Raw genomic sequence first — 13,222 nt, 5'->3', positions numbered from 1 at the left:
AAAAGCCTGAATCAGAACATTTTTGTAGAATGTCAAAATTATCTTATTCAACGTGAAATGTCTGAGAATTATTAAAATTTCCCACACATTTTGAGTAAACAAGGATTAAAAAAAAAATATATGAAGAAATAACTTTTGTTTAGTCATCAGAGACATATTTTAGATTATTTTTAACAATTTATTATTATTGTCTTATTAAGCCTGTTAAACGTCAAAATTGCACAAAAAATAACAAACCAAAAAATCGTCAACAATTTTAAAAAGTAAAATTCGAATAATACAAAGTAAAATATAAAAATTTGTAATTTTATTGTGTGGTTTTAAGGGCCATGGAGTTATAATTAGGAGATTTTTTTTTAATTAACTACAGTCTGAGTTAATGGAAGAAACGAGAAACCACTTTCGCTCAAAATAAAATAAGAAAATTGGAAAAATTGAAACATATTTTTTAGGAAAAATGTAGTGTAAAAAGATTGAAAATTTTGAAAGTTCGGTTTTAGATACAAGATCATTTAAAAAATTACCAGATGATAATTTCCTCACACCAAATGTGTGATTTTAAGAAAAAATATATTTTTTTAATACGATTTTTTTGAATAAATTACTGTTTGATAAATAATGAAAAAAAAAAAACAAAAAAAGACTACTACGACGGGTAAAAAACTTATCAATCATTTGCGGTTAATTATCTACAATTATATTATTAAGTTTTTGTATTCATTCGCCGCGAGAGCTTTCGTGTTTTTTATTTATTTTTAACAAAATTCAACGTTTTGTGCCATTCTCGAGGGTCAGGTAGAATTGTAACATCTTTTGCTAATTTAATGCAATTAAGATAAGGAAGGGTAAGACCGGAAACGATCATTAAATCTTACAATCTTAATGTTAATTGATGAGAGTGTTAGCTTTGCCAAATGTGATTTGAACGAGATAACAAATAAATTAAAAATGTATGACAAAAAAACAAAATGACACTAATTTTCCTTTGTCTAATTTTATCGCTTGATACGTAAATAAACCTTGCTCTAGTTTTAGGTATTTCAACAAATTAATAGAATATCAAAAAAAAAAACAGGTGTGCTAATATTAAATGTCAATTATAACTTATTATCGTAATCGTAAATCTGCAAGTTAATAAAAATAGATACGAAACTATACTTAGCATATTTCTGTGGTATCTCGTTTTTTCATTTGAATTCAGTTGCCGTTTCAGCTGTTTTTTTTTTCAGGGACTTGGTGAAGCAGAAAAGCTAAAATTTCAGGAGTTATTCAATTATTCAAAGAGAAACGGTTTACAAATCGATTTTTCCCCTTTTTCCTTTAATAATTGCATGAAAATTTTGAAAAATCGATGACACGACCAAATGACGTTTCTCGCACTTCGGATCTTTTCAAATGTGTATTTTTGGAAAAAATGTAGAAATACATTACTTTTAGAAACCTCAAAAACGATTTAAAATAATTTCAGTTCAAACTTAGCCACGAGATATGGCTTGTAATTGGTAAATTAAGTTGGCAACAATGAATAATATAAAAGTGAAGATACGAAAATTTCACTTATTTTAATAGAATTTAAGAAAAAAAATTTTCAGAGATGAAATTTCTGAAAATTTTTATGATTTTAGAGTTCCAGTTAATATTTTCTCCAATATTCTCCGGCTTATGAATTTGTTGAATGAATTTTGAAATGAAAAGGAAAGGTTTAAGATTAGTCTTTTTGAAAATTTTAAGTTTCTTTAAATGTTTTCTATTTTTTCATTTCTAATAAAAAGGCATACAAAAATATGTCATTTATTTCGATATTTTCAGAAGATTTTTTAATTATTTTCTTAAATGCTTGAAAATATTTGAATGAAAACAGAAATCAGTTTTTTTCAGAAGTTTTTCGTGACTTTTTAGGATTCTCACATAATTCTCTCTGACTGAATCATAAATGTGATTTTTCAATACTAAAATTAAGTTTTTGTTGATATCTTGAGCACCTTTTTTGAAAATTTTGAAAGGCAACTCAAAACCATTTTTTAGGAACCTCAAAAACGATTTACAAAAACACTTAGTTTCTAGGTGTGGCTTGTGATTGGTAAATTAAGTTGGCAACAGACTGAAGAAAGTAAAATTTCACTTATTTTAATAGAATTTAAGAAAAAATAGTTAAGAAATGCAAAATTTGTTATTGTTTCCTTTTGTTTCAGAGAAATTGAGCGCTTTTTTGATGATTTCTAAAATCCCATTTGTTTGACTTTTTTCCAAATAAATCCGCTTTTGGTTTTAAAAACCATGCTACAATTTTTAGAAAAATATGTAGAAAATCAAGGAATTTTGCTATTATTTGCAACAATTTATCTCAGTTTCAACATTGTTTTTTAATAATTTTTTCACTTCTCTCAGTTCGATTACATAAAAATTCGCTCGTAAAACGAAACCGATCCGACGTGTGTTTGCTGTCTTTGCAAGTTTTTTTTTGTTGCATTGGTCCAAATATCGTTTTAGCATAGCATTATTATTATTTTATTATTATTATTATTTTATGAAGGCAAAAATAAAACTAATTTCAATTTTTCTCAAAAAAATCCGAAGATCGAATTAAATTTACATTTATTTTCACAGGAAATTTAAGATTTTTGGCAGTNGATTTGTCTTTTTGAAAATTTAAAAAATGTCTTTAAATGTTTTGTATTTTCTTTTTATTTTTAATACAAAAACAATACAAAAATATGTATGTTATAATTCTATTTATTTATTTCGGAAAATTTCACTTATTTTAATAGAATTAAAAAAAAATACAAAACTCAAATTCGATATTGTTTCGTTTGATGTAAGTCGTTTTCAGAAAAAGTGAGCGCTTTTTTGAAAATGTCAAAAATTCCATTGCAAATTAATGAAATTTTTTTGTTTGACTTTTTCCCAAATAAATCCGTTTTTGGTTTTGAAAAGCAAGCTACAATTTTTGGCTTAAATCGAAAAAGATATGTAGAAAATAAAAGAATGAGAAACAATTACTTCGTACATTGAGAAAGGAACTAAGTAAGCAAAACTTTTGATAAAAAAAATGTAAAAATTGCTTCCATTCGGTAATTTTGCTATTATTTGCAACAATTTATCTCAATCTCAACACTGTTTTTTATTTCATAGTTTTTTACTAATTTTGTCACTTTAAAAAAATTTTTGGAATAATTTGTATTTTCTTTATTTCTAATACCAAAGCATACAAAACTATGCATGTTATAACTTTATTTATTTTGGTATTCTGAGAAGGTTTTTTAAATTATTTTCTTAAATGCTTGAAAACTTCTGAATGAAAGCAGAAATCGGCTTTTTTCAGAAGGGGATTCTCATACCTAAATTGAGTTAATCATAAATGTATTTTTTTTTTAATACTTAATTAAGTTTTTGTTGACATCATGAGCGCTTTTGTGAAAATTTTGAAAAAATCGAAGAAACTGAAAATTTTAAAGTCGACCCAAAATTGATGTTTTTTGAAAAATGTATATTTTCATGTGTATTTTTTTAGGAACCTCAAAAACGATTTAAGATAATTCCAATTAATACTTAGTTACTGGATGTGGCTTTTAATTAGTAAATTAAGTTGGCAACAATAAATAATATATAGGCTGAAGAAACGAAAATTTCTTTTATTTTAATAGAATTTAAGAAAAAATAGCTACGAAATGCAAAATTTGATATTGTTTCGTTTTGTTTAAGTCGTTTAGAGATTTATTTCTTTGACTTTTTTTCCAAATTTTGAAAATCATGGTACAATATTTAGCTTAAATCGAGAAAAATATGTAGAAAATAAAAGAATGAGAAACACTTTGTAACATTGAGAAAGAAGCTAAGTAAGCAAAACTGCTTCAATTCGATAATTTTGCTATTATTTGCAACAATTTAACTTTTTTTATTAATTTTTTCACTTCTCAGCTCAATTGCATAAAAATTTGCTTTAATTATCGCTCGTAAAACGTGTGTTTGCTGTCTTTGCAAGTTTTTTTTTGTTGCATTGGTCCAAATATCATTTTAGCATGGCAAGGGATAAAGTCTCACATGGCGTGGTTTATTTCAAGCATGATAATTAACCCGCAGATGCACACATGTTACGCAATTGCTTCCTTCGTCTAAATTTCAATATTTCTGTCTTGAAGATAATCGCGTGAGATTGCAACAAAGCCACTGGGGGTGTTAAACGTACACTTCCGGGTGGTTGCACCTCACCCCAAGTCGCGTGTGACTTACATTAATATCGTCATTTTTAATTAGTCAAGTCTCAAATGTTTTGGGTGGAAGAAATAATAATAATAATAACTTTATTTAACGGTAATATCCTTTACATTAAGTAATAATAAAATTATAATAGAAAACAAATAACATATAAACATAATTAAAGAATACTAAATGACTAACTCAACGAAACTTTTAGAAAACGCTTGAAGCTATTAAAGGATTTAAAATTTTTTCACTGAGAAACTCAAAAAATTCCAAAGATTTTGCCAACACAAAGAAGAAATGTTGATTTCGATAGATAGAATGTTTTTTACTGTGAAACTCCAAATTGAGATGAACTAAAAGTCTTTGTCAAAACAAGGTAAAAAAATTGCAAAATTAAGCCTGAAATGTGTTATTTCTGCTTATTTTAATGAATTTAGAGCATTTTCCTCTGAGAAAATTACAAAATTCGAAAGTTATGTTGTCCAAAATAAGCCTGAAATGTTTTATTTTTTCTTATTTTAAGAATTTAGAGCATTTTCCTTTTAGTAAATTACAAAATTCGAAGTAATATTGTCAAAAGAGTTCTTGCTTAAGTATTTCAATGAATTTAGAATGTTGCGATTTATCAGTAATTTTTTATTATTATTAGTTATTTTCGATTTCGTTTTTTGGTATCTACTTGAAAACAATTCAAATTATTAAATTAAAGAAATAGTGGACTGTATTTATTATTTCTATTCTATTTTATTAAACGATTTTTGTTTTCTTCTTTTGATCCGGATATTGTTACTAAAGTGGAAATAAACGAGTCATTTGCTAGTGGAGGTTATCTCAATATTTTTTTAAGTGAAAAAATTTCAAATTTAAGTTTAGATTTGGTCTAAATTAAGAAATTTGAAAAAGAACTTATTATATTTTGATGAAAATTTCAAGTGTTTTGCTCTTGTTTTTGACAAAATAACGAATTTCAAAAAAAATTGTCAAAAACAAATTCAGCTTCTTAATGAGAAACTCAAAAAAATGTTATTATCTCAAATACTTGGTGATTTTTGAAAAAATGTACCTCAGTGTAAAATGTAAAAAAAATTCTATTTCATCTTTTTAATTCATATTTTTTAATAATAATAATAATAATAATTGAAACTTAATTAAATTTAGTATTGAAGAATCATTAATCAAATGATTATAATATAATTTAAGGAAATATTGTAATTATCTTGCACATAATAAGGCAGCAACCATTTGATATATTTAAAAAACTTTAACTGTATTGCTTCAAGCCTACCAACATGAAGTTTAAACCAAGTGCCAGAAATAGAATCAAGACAACAAAAAAAGCCCTCTTCAGGTTCTTTTATGTTTTAACAGCGGTGGGGTGCTTTTATAAATAATATGATGAGCAATTTTGATCGTTGAATTTTACTTACTTACTAGTTGAAGTGCGATGAGAGGAAATGTAGGTGCGCTGAGTGAAGAGGTGTGACGAGATGAAAAGGAAGCTGTGAGTAATAGAGGGTGTGATTTTGCAATAAATTAAAAGAAAATTAATTTTTTTTTACTACTAGTTGTAAAAAGTAGAATTCTTAGGGGTCAATAATCGTTATTGACCAAGGCAGTAATGGATCAAAAAGACGTTAGAATAACCCTAACTCTAATTCGTCTATCTTTGTCAAAACTGTCAAAATAAATGGCTTATTCTATTTTCTTTGTTATTTTCACAATTTTTTCATATTATGAAGTTGGAAATTCCTTTAATAGTTACAGAAATAAAAAAATTACATAACCTCATTTACGATAAGAATAAAATAAAACTTCTAACTTAATGATAAATTATCAAAAATAATCGTTGTCAACATGTGCGAGTAGTGAAAAAAAAAGTATTTTCTACCTTGTGATATATACTATTAACACTAGTTCAAGTGTCGACAATGGGGTAAGTCCGGGAGAGATGGAATTTTACACATTAGACTATGTAGTTTTTTTTTATGTATTTAAAAGAGTTTGTTTTTAATTTTGTAATTTTTTTGAATGTCTTGAAGTTGATGAAATGAGAAAAAACATTCGTGGTTTGACGATAATACAACAAAATGTCTCATCATCTTTTCCGAACTTACCCTATGTGTGTTTTAAGAGCAGTTCAGATGTATTAATAAGATTTTTTCTAAATTTGTCACACATTCTGAGGAAAAGAAATCCACTTTGGTTAAAATTTTTAATTCATTTGACACTTTTCTTGAATTTTTGTTTTTGTGAAAATGGAAATGTTTTATTGATTTTTTATAGTTATTAGATTCTGCGACTTGTTTTATTTTAATTTTACAAAATAGGAGTAATATAATTGGAAGAAAATTTAATTTTTTTTTACAGACTTGCTAAAAATTAGTCAATTATAGAAAAAACATTATGAAAAGTGACAAAAACAAAACATCAAATTTTCGAAAATCAGTGCTTCAAATGAAGATCGAATTCCTTGGCAAACTTGGATTGGAATATTTTTGTGGAATAAAAACTAATTTGAAAAAAGAGTCAAAATTATCTTAAGCAGAATCCGCTTTTACGTGAAATTTTTGAGATTTTTTGTGCAAAAATGTATTTTTCGTCTATTTTGCGGAAACGAGGGTTCATATTGTGGCTCAAAAAAATTAAAATATGAAGAAATAACTTTTGTTCAGTTATCAGAGACATATTTTAGACTATTTTTTAACAATTTATTATTATTTTATGTCTTATTAGGCTGTTAAACGTAAAAATTGAAAACCGAAAAATCGTCAACAATTTTAAAAATTAAAATTCGAACAATACAAAATAAAATATAAAAATTAATATGAAAAAGCAGTGTAGTTATATTCTAAAGATTTTTTAATTAACTACAATCTGGGTTAATGAAAAAAGCTCAAAATAAAATAAAAAACTTGGAAAAAAAAATTAAAATTTTTTTATAGAAAAAAATATAGTGTAGAAATTTTGAAATGATTGAAAACTTTGAAGCTTATTTAAAAAACTGTTTGCTGGGTCACTCTGTACTTACTCTTAATTAAGTTCTGTTAAAATCGAAGTCAGAATAGATTAAATGAAATATCTGAAGAATTGCTATAAAATATTTTGAAAAAAATTCTTGATATTATGAGAAAATATTTTTTTTTCGGTTTTAGATACGATCATTTAACTTTTCTTTTGATCATTTTAACTAAAAAATTATCAATTATTTTGGGATAATTTGCCCATTTACACCAAAATAATATAAAATAAAATAATAAAATTTGATATTTACTGTAGCAATCGATATTAATATAAAATTTTTACCACTTATACATTTTCACACCAGTTTTGATAATCTGGAGTCAAATTTTTATCACAGTTGGTATTTGAGCCGTTTTGGTCAAATGTAATTCCAAAAAATGCCAAGTCAAGTCTAAATAACTCGAGTAGGCTTTGGAATATTGTTATGAAATTTTTTCGACGGGTTTATCAACTATTTGAGAAGATTTGAGCCAAATTTGAATAATTTCTGTCGGCTAGAAGCTTTTCTACAGCTCTTTGAATATCTCAAAATTGACTAAAAGTGATTTTAACACTTAACACCTCGTTTAAATCAAGAAAGCCTTGAGATATTTTAATGAAACTTTTCTGGGAGCTTTATTGGGTGTTTAGTAACATTTTAGTGAAATTTGACCCAATTGTGGTGACTCGAAACTCCCCTAGAGTCTCAAAATTGACCAAGTTGTATTCAAATCTTGTGATAAATAACGAACTTAAATTTTTCAAAAAACAGAACAAAATGCGTTTGTTTAAGACTATAAATAATCAAAGAATGTAATTAATAAGCCATTTTTTACTAATTTCGTCAAATCATAAAATTTAGTTTTTTAAATTTTATTTTAAATGATTATTTTGCAAGAGACAAAAAAGTGTATAAATGACATTTTCAATTCAGAATTGTTGAAATTTTGCTTCTTCTAGGTTTTCTATTATAACTAAAAATCCAAAACAGTTATTTTTAATAAATTTGAAATTAAGAATATAATAAATTAACAATCTGAAGAATTATTCTAAAATATTTTGAAAAAAATTTTTTTTTTGATTATTTTAACTAAAAAATTACCAGATGATAATTTGCCCACTTACACCAAATGTGTGATTTTAAGAATAATTAAATTTTTTTCTGAAAAAACATGTGAAACTCGGTAATTGTGTTTTTATCAAGTGTTGGAAAAAGAATGAAAAAACCGCCGTTTTTCCCCCCACCTGGTCCAAAACCTGTCCAAAATAGTCAACCAAACAAACGAAAAAAACCTGCGCGTAGGCAGCGGAAATGTGTCCCATTATACTCCAGCACGTGCCCCACCGAAAACCACATCTCACTCATGAATTAGCATTCGAGAAACCATCTGTTTCATTTGCATAATTGTCGATATTGACGAATTTTTTTAAAATGAAAAAATTCGTCGCTTAATCGCACGTTGGAATCTCCTTGATTGGAGTCCATCGTCGAGGATTTTTTACACGGGTCCGGGTCGCAGGTAGTCGTGTGTGCGTTGCCGAAGTGGTGACCTTGGCCCGGAGCATTCACCTCGGCGACGCGCCCGATGCACTTTGTGGGTTAGTGGATCCAGCACGAAGATGGTGCACCAAGTCAATTTTTTCTCAAAAAAAATTTAACATTTGACATTTTTTATGTCTATTTAATACTACTGGTGATTTTGGATACAGGGTGTCCCAACCAGTTGAAAAAGTCCATTAAATGGTCAAAAATAAGTTACGATACAAACTTGTGTTTTTTTAAATGAGACACCATATATTTCTTCGCATTTTTGGATGTAGCTTTTCAAAGCAGTGTTTTTACGCTAGACTTTTAGTCGATTTCGCTTAGTTTTAGAAATAAGACGTTTTTTTGACGAAAACATGCACTTTTTATAAATTAATTACACAAAAACTAAGACAGCTAGAAGAAATTTTTTCTTAATTCTGCAAAGAAGAAAGGACATTTGTAAAGATTAATAATTATATAATAATAAATTAAGAAGTTTGTTAAAAGTTAAATAACTTAAAAAATTTAAATGGAACACCTTATTTTTTATTTTTGCATCTAATAGACTGATAAATTGTCTATTTAAAAAAAATAAACTTTTAATGTCTAGAATTGATAAATGAAAAGATATTTAACATTCAATATTAATTGTAGCAACAATGCCTATCAATATCTGATTTATTCAGAGATTGTAAAAGTCGTTATAAATACTGAAATTCGAATTATTTTATTGTAAAAATAAAGAATAATGGATTCAGTTTAACACAAATGTGATTATTAAGTGATATTTCTTCCATTTCTTGTGCAACTGTGCACTTTTTGGCTCCTGAAACAATAGTATTTTTTTAATGTTTAACGTTAAATATCTTTTTAGTTATTGATTATAAACACCTAAAAGTTAATAATTTTAGAAAGACAATTTAATAATCTTTTAAATGCAAAAACAATAAATAGGGTGTTCCATTTAAATTTTTTAAGTTATTGAACTTTTAACAAACGCCTTCATTTTTTTAACTTTGCAAATGCAACACACTAAAAAAATGTTACAACTTTATAGCTTGTACCTTCTTCTTTGCGGTAGTAAAAAAAATATTTCTAGATGTCTTAATTTTTGTGTAATAAATTTTTAAAAAGTGCATGTTTTCGTCAAAAAACCGTCTTATTTTTAAAACTATGCAAAATCGACCAATAATAGTTTGTCATAAAAATCTACTTCCAAAAAAGCTAAGAAATATGTGGTGTTTCATTTAAAAAACCACAAGTTTGTATTGTAACTTGTTTTTGAGACACGCTGTATAGTTGAAAATAATTTTAGGCGATGGACTAGATTAATATCTATCAATGTCTTTCATATATTTTTTTTAAATTTTACCATTTAAAGGTCATTAATGGACTTTTTCAACTCGCTGGGACACCCTGTATATTCGAAGAAAAGCAAAAAAACATAATTTTGAATTAATTTGCTGGTTTTTTAACTTGTTTTGACAAAAATGAAGTGAAATGAACAAAAAGTCCAAAATAAAATAATTTCGATCCAATTTTGTTATATTTGGCTTATTTTAGCTGAAACTTAGCTCAAAAAATTGCTTAAACAGTTAAAAAATGCATATTTTTAAACAGATTTGGTGATTTTTCGGTTTATTTCATCAAAAAAGTGTGTTTTTGGATGAAAATCGTGCTTAAACACTTAAAAAAATACATATAAATATCATTTTTGGGAGAATTTGTTAATTTTTTGATTTGTTTCAACAAAATTTCACTCAAAAACAAGTTGAATCCAGCAAAACAGTTTTGGTCTAATTTGGAGAAAACTGCGTAACAAAATCCAGAACAAAAATGTATCTCAAAAACATGCATAAAAATACAAACATAATATGATGTTTGACAAAATTTGGTGATTTTTCGGCTTTTAGAGCAAAATTTTGTGAAAATTTTTCTGGGTGAAAACCGTTCGAAAAAGGCAAAAATTTAGTGATTCTTTGGCTTCTTTTGAGAAAATCACGCTTAAAAACGAGATAAATCAAGCGAAATATCTCACAATAATATTAATTTTTGACTAATTTGATAATTTTTCGGGATGTTTCAATAAAAATTGCATTTTTAGATGAAAATCGTGTTAAACGCTTCAAAAATTCACAAATAGCATCATTTTGGCTAAGTTTGGTAATTTTGCGTTTTAACAAAATCCTGCAAAAAAAGAATTTTCACCTTAAAAACACGCTTGAAAAAAACACAAAAATAATTTAATTATTTATCAAATTTGGTAATTTTTCAATCTACTGCACCAAAATTTTACAAAAAACGATACGTTTCTGATTGAACACTTTCTTTAACTTTTTGAAAAGGCAAAATTTTGTAAATTTTTGGCTTATTTAATAAAATCTCACGCAAAAATGAAATAAATAGAGCAAAATATTCCAAAACAACGTTAATATTTGACTAAGTTATTGACTTATGGGGTTAGTTTAGCAAAACATTGTCATAAAAATCTACGGTATTTCATTTTAATCAAGTCAAAGGCAAAATTTAAACTCATAACTTCGAAATTTTATAGATAAAATTTTTCATGTTCCTGGTATCTTACCTTACAATTTGCTCTGGGGCGCGAGTTCTGGCGCACCCTGTATGTAATAAAAAAAATCCAAATTTTTTCCCATGATTTCGTCGTGATGATTTATCCCATCGATGACAGAATAAAGGAAAAAAGCAATAAGTTATCGGAATAATGAAATAAATTTATGTGCGGGCTAGGCCACGCCCTCGTTACGGTAATAGTATTTCCGCCCACGCGCTTCCGGTTGGATGTTGCGGTCACGTGATGCACTTGTTATGTGCCACATTGATAAAAATCGCGTTGCACTTGTCTTTGGTGAGAATTATTTAAAAAAAAAAATTTAAAGAAAAATTCTTAGATGAGTTATTTATTATACAGGGTGTTAAAAAAAGATTGTAAAAAAACATGGGCCCCCAAAGTAACGGTTTCGGAGATATCGAATGTGAAAATTTTTAGAATTTTACTAGAAGTTTCTCTTTTTTGTTTGAAGAGACTGCAAGTAAATGTTTGTTGTTTGTTTTGGTCCATACTATTACCTCCTGAATTATTTTACAATCTTTTTTTAACACCCTGTAGACGGTATTAATTATTTGTTTAACGTAATACCAGTTTACTGCTGCAAGTTATTTTTATACGGCATCCAGGAGCCTTGAAGAGTATATTACATTGTAAATTTTAGAAAATAAAAAGAATAATTTTTTTTACAGCTTATGGAAGACATTTTATTTGCACCTGATTATACCACCGATATTGAAATTACGTGTTAGCACCATATAATCAGATTTTTAATGATAAGTTTAATAATCCGAGTAATTATAGAAAACCGGTGCGGAACTTTTGAAGTTTTTATGTTTTTGTAAGAATGTATTCCGAAATGCTTGTAAATTTTTATAGATTGACCAATTTATCTTTGGGTGGAGAAATAGACAACGATTCTCCAGCTAATTATAATCAACAGTTAATAAATTTTGCTTCTAATTTGAAAGTTTAAAAATTGATCATTAATTAATTTTTGCACAGTAAAAATAAAAAAATAATCAGTATAATATATTATTTTGAACAGTAAAAATACTAAATGCTAAGTGAAGCACACACAGTATTTTATTATAATTTGTTCAAGTAAAAAAATTCAAATTGCACAGTAAAAATAATAAACGTTCAGTAACTTTAATCAAAATTAGTAAAATAACATTACTGTGCATTTATAATTTTTACTGAGCATTTATTATTTTTACTGTGCATTTATTTATTTCCAAGCTTGTTTTCATTAAATTGAAACTTTTTGTAAAAAATACAATTTTTGGGAAATGTCAATTTTTTTGTAATTTTTGCAATTTTTATACAATTTATTTAGAAATATATACGTTTAATAAATTTCTTTGTTTTATTTTTGTCTTTTTGGTTATTTATGTGATTTTCTCATTTCTGATACAATTTATGGGAATGAAATAGATATGTGATTTTTTTTTAAATAAAAATTGAGATTTTCCAAATCATTATTTGCCCACAGATGGTTGGTAATTTAAAATTGAGACAGATTTTAGGTAAAATATATATATTTTTCTATAATTCTATCATGTGGACAAAATTGATTACTCTTTATTTTGCATTTATTAGCTTTTAGTAACGTAATTTTTATATTTTGCTGGTATCTACTATTTTGTATTAAGTGCATTTCTGACTTACAAACAAACTAAATCGAGCAAAACAGAATTAAATAACGTCATTGTAAATTCAATTTTGTGATTCCTTTGTCATATTTCGACGAAAAAACTGAGTTTTTAGCTTTATTAGAAAAATATTTTCAAAAACTTGCAATTTTTTATTTTGATTATTATCGACCTTTTTTGTATGCTATCATTGCTTATTTTATTATTTATTATCCATCATATGAATAAATATTACTTAAAACAGTTCATTTAATCAAAATTTGGAAA

General features: G+C 26.3%; 1 protein-coding gene across 2 annotated transcripts in view; it reads left to right on the top strand.

The window, feature by feature from the left end:
* LOC123005068 (zinc finger protein jing) overlaps positions 1-13,222 on the top strand; it is a 49,906-nt gene that overhangs the window by 11,770 nt on the left and 24,914 nt on the right. Inside the window, exon 1 of one of the 2 annotated variants that reach the window (XM_044398676.1) lies at positions 5,654-5,704. The exons of the other annotated variant lie outside the window; for it this stretch is intronic. Coding sequence (XP_044254611.1) covers positions 5,691-5,704 — 14 coding nt within the window. The 5' untranslated portion in view covers positions 5,654-5,690. Of the gene's footprint in view, positions 1-5,653; positions 5,705-13,222 lie in introns of those variants that run through there. 2 annotated transcript variants of the gene reach the window in all.

The sequence above is a fragment of the Tribolium madens genome, unplaced genomic scaffold (assembly GCF_015345945.1).
Source record: "Tribolium madens isolate multiple individuals breed KSU strain unplaced genomic scaffold, Tmad_KSU_1.1 Scaffold_20;HRSCAF=117;Tcas5.2_LG4, whole genome shotgun sequence".
NCBI lineage: Eukaryota > Metazoa > Arthropoda > Insecta > Coleoptera > Tenebrionidae > Tribolium > Tribolium madens.
The sequence above is the reverse complement of the archived record's forward strand: the minus strand, read 5'-3'. Positions and strand labels throughout refer to the sequence as shown.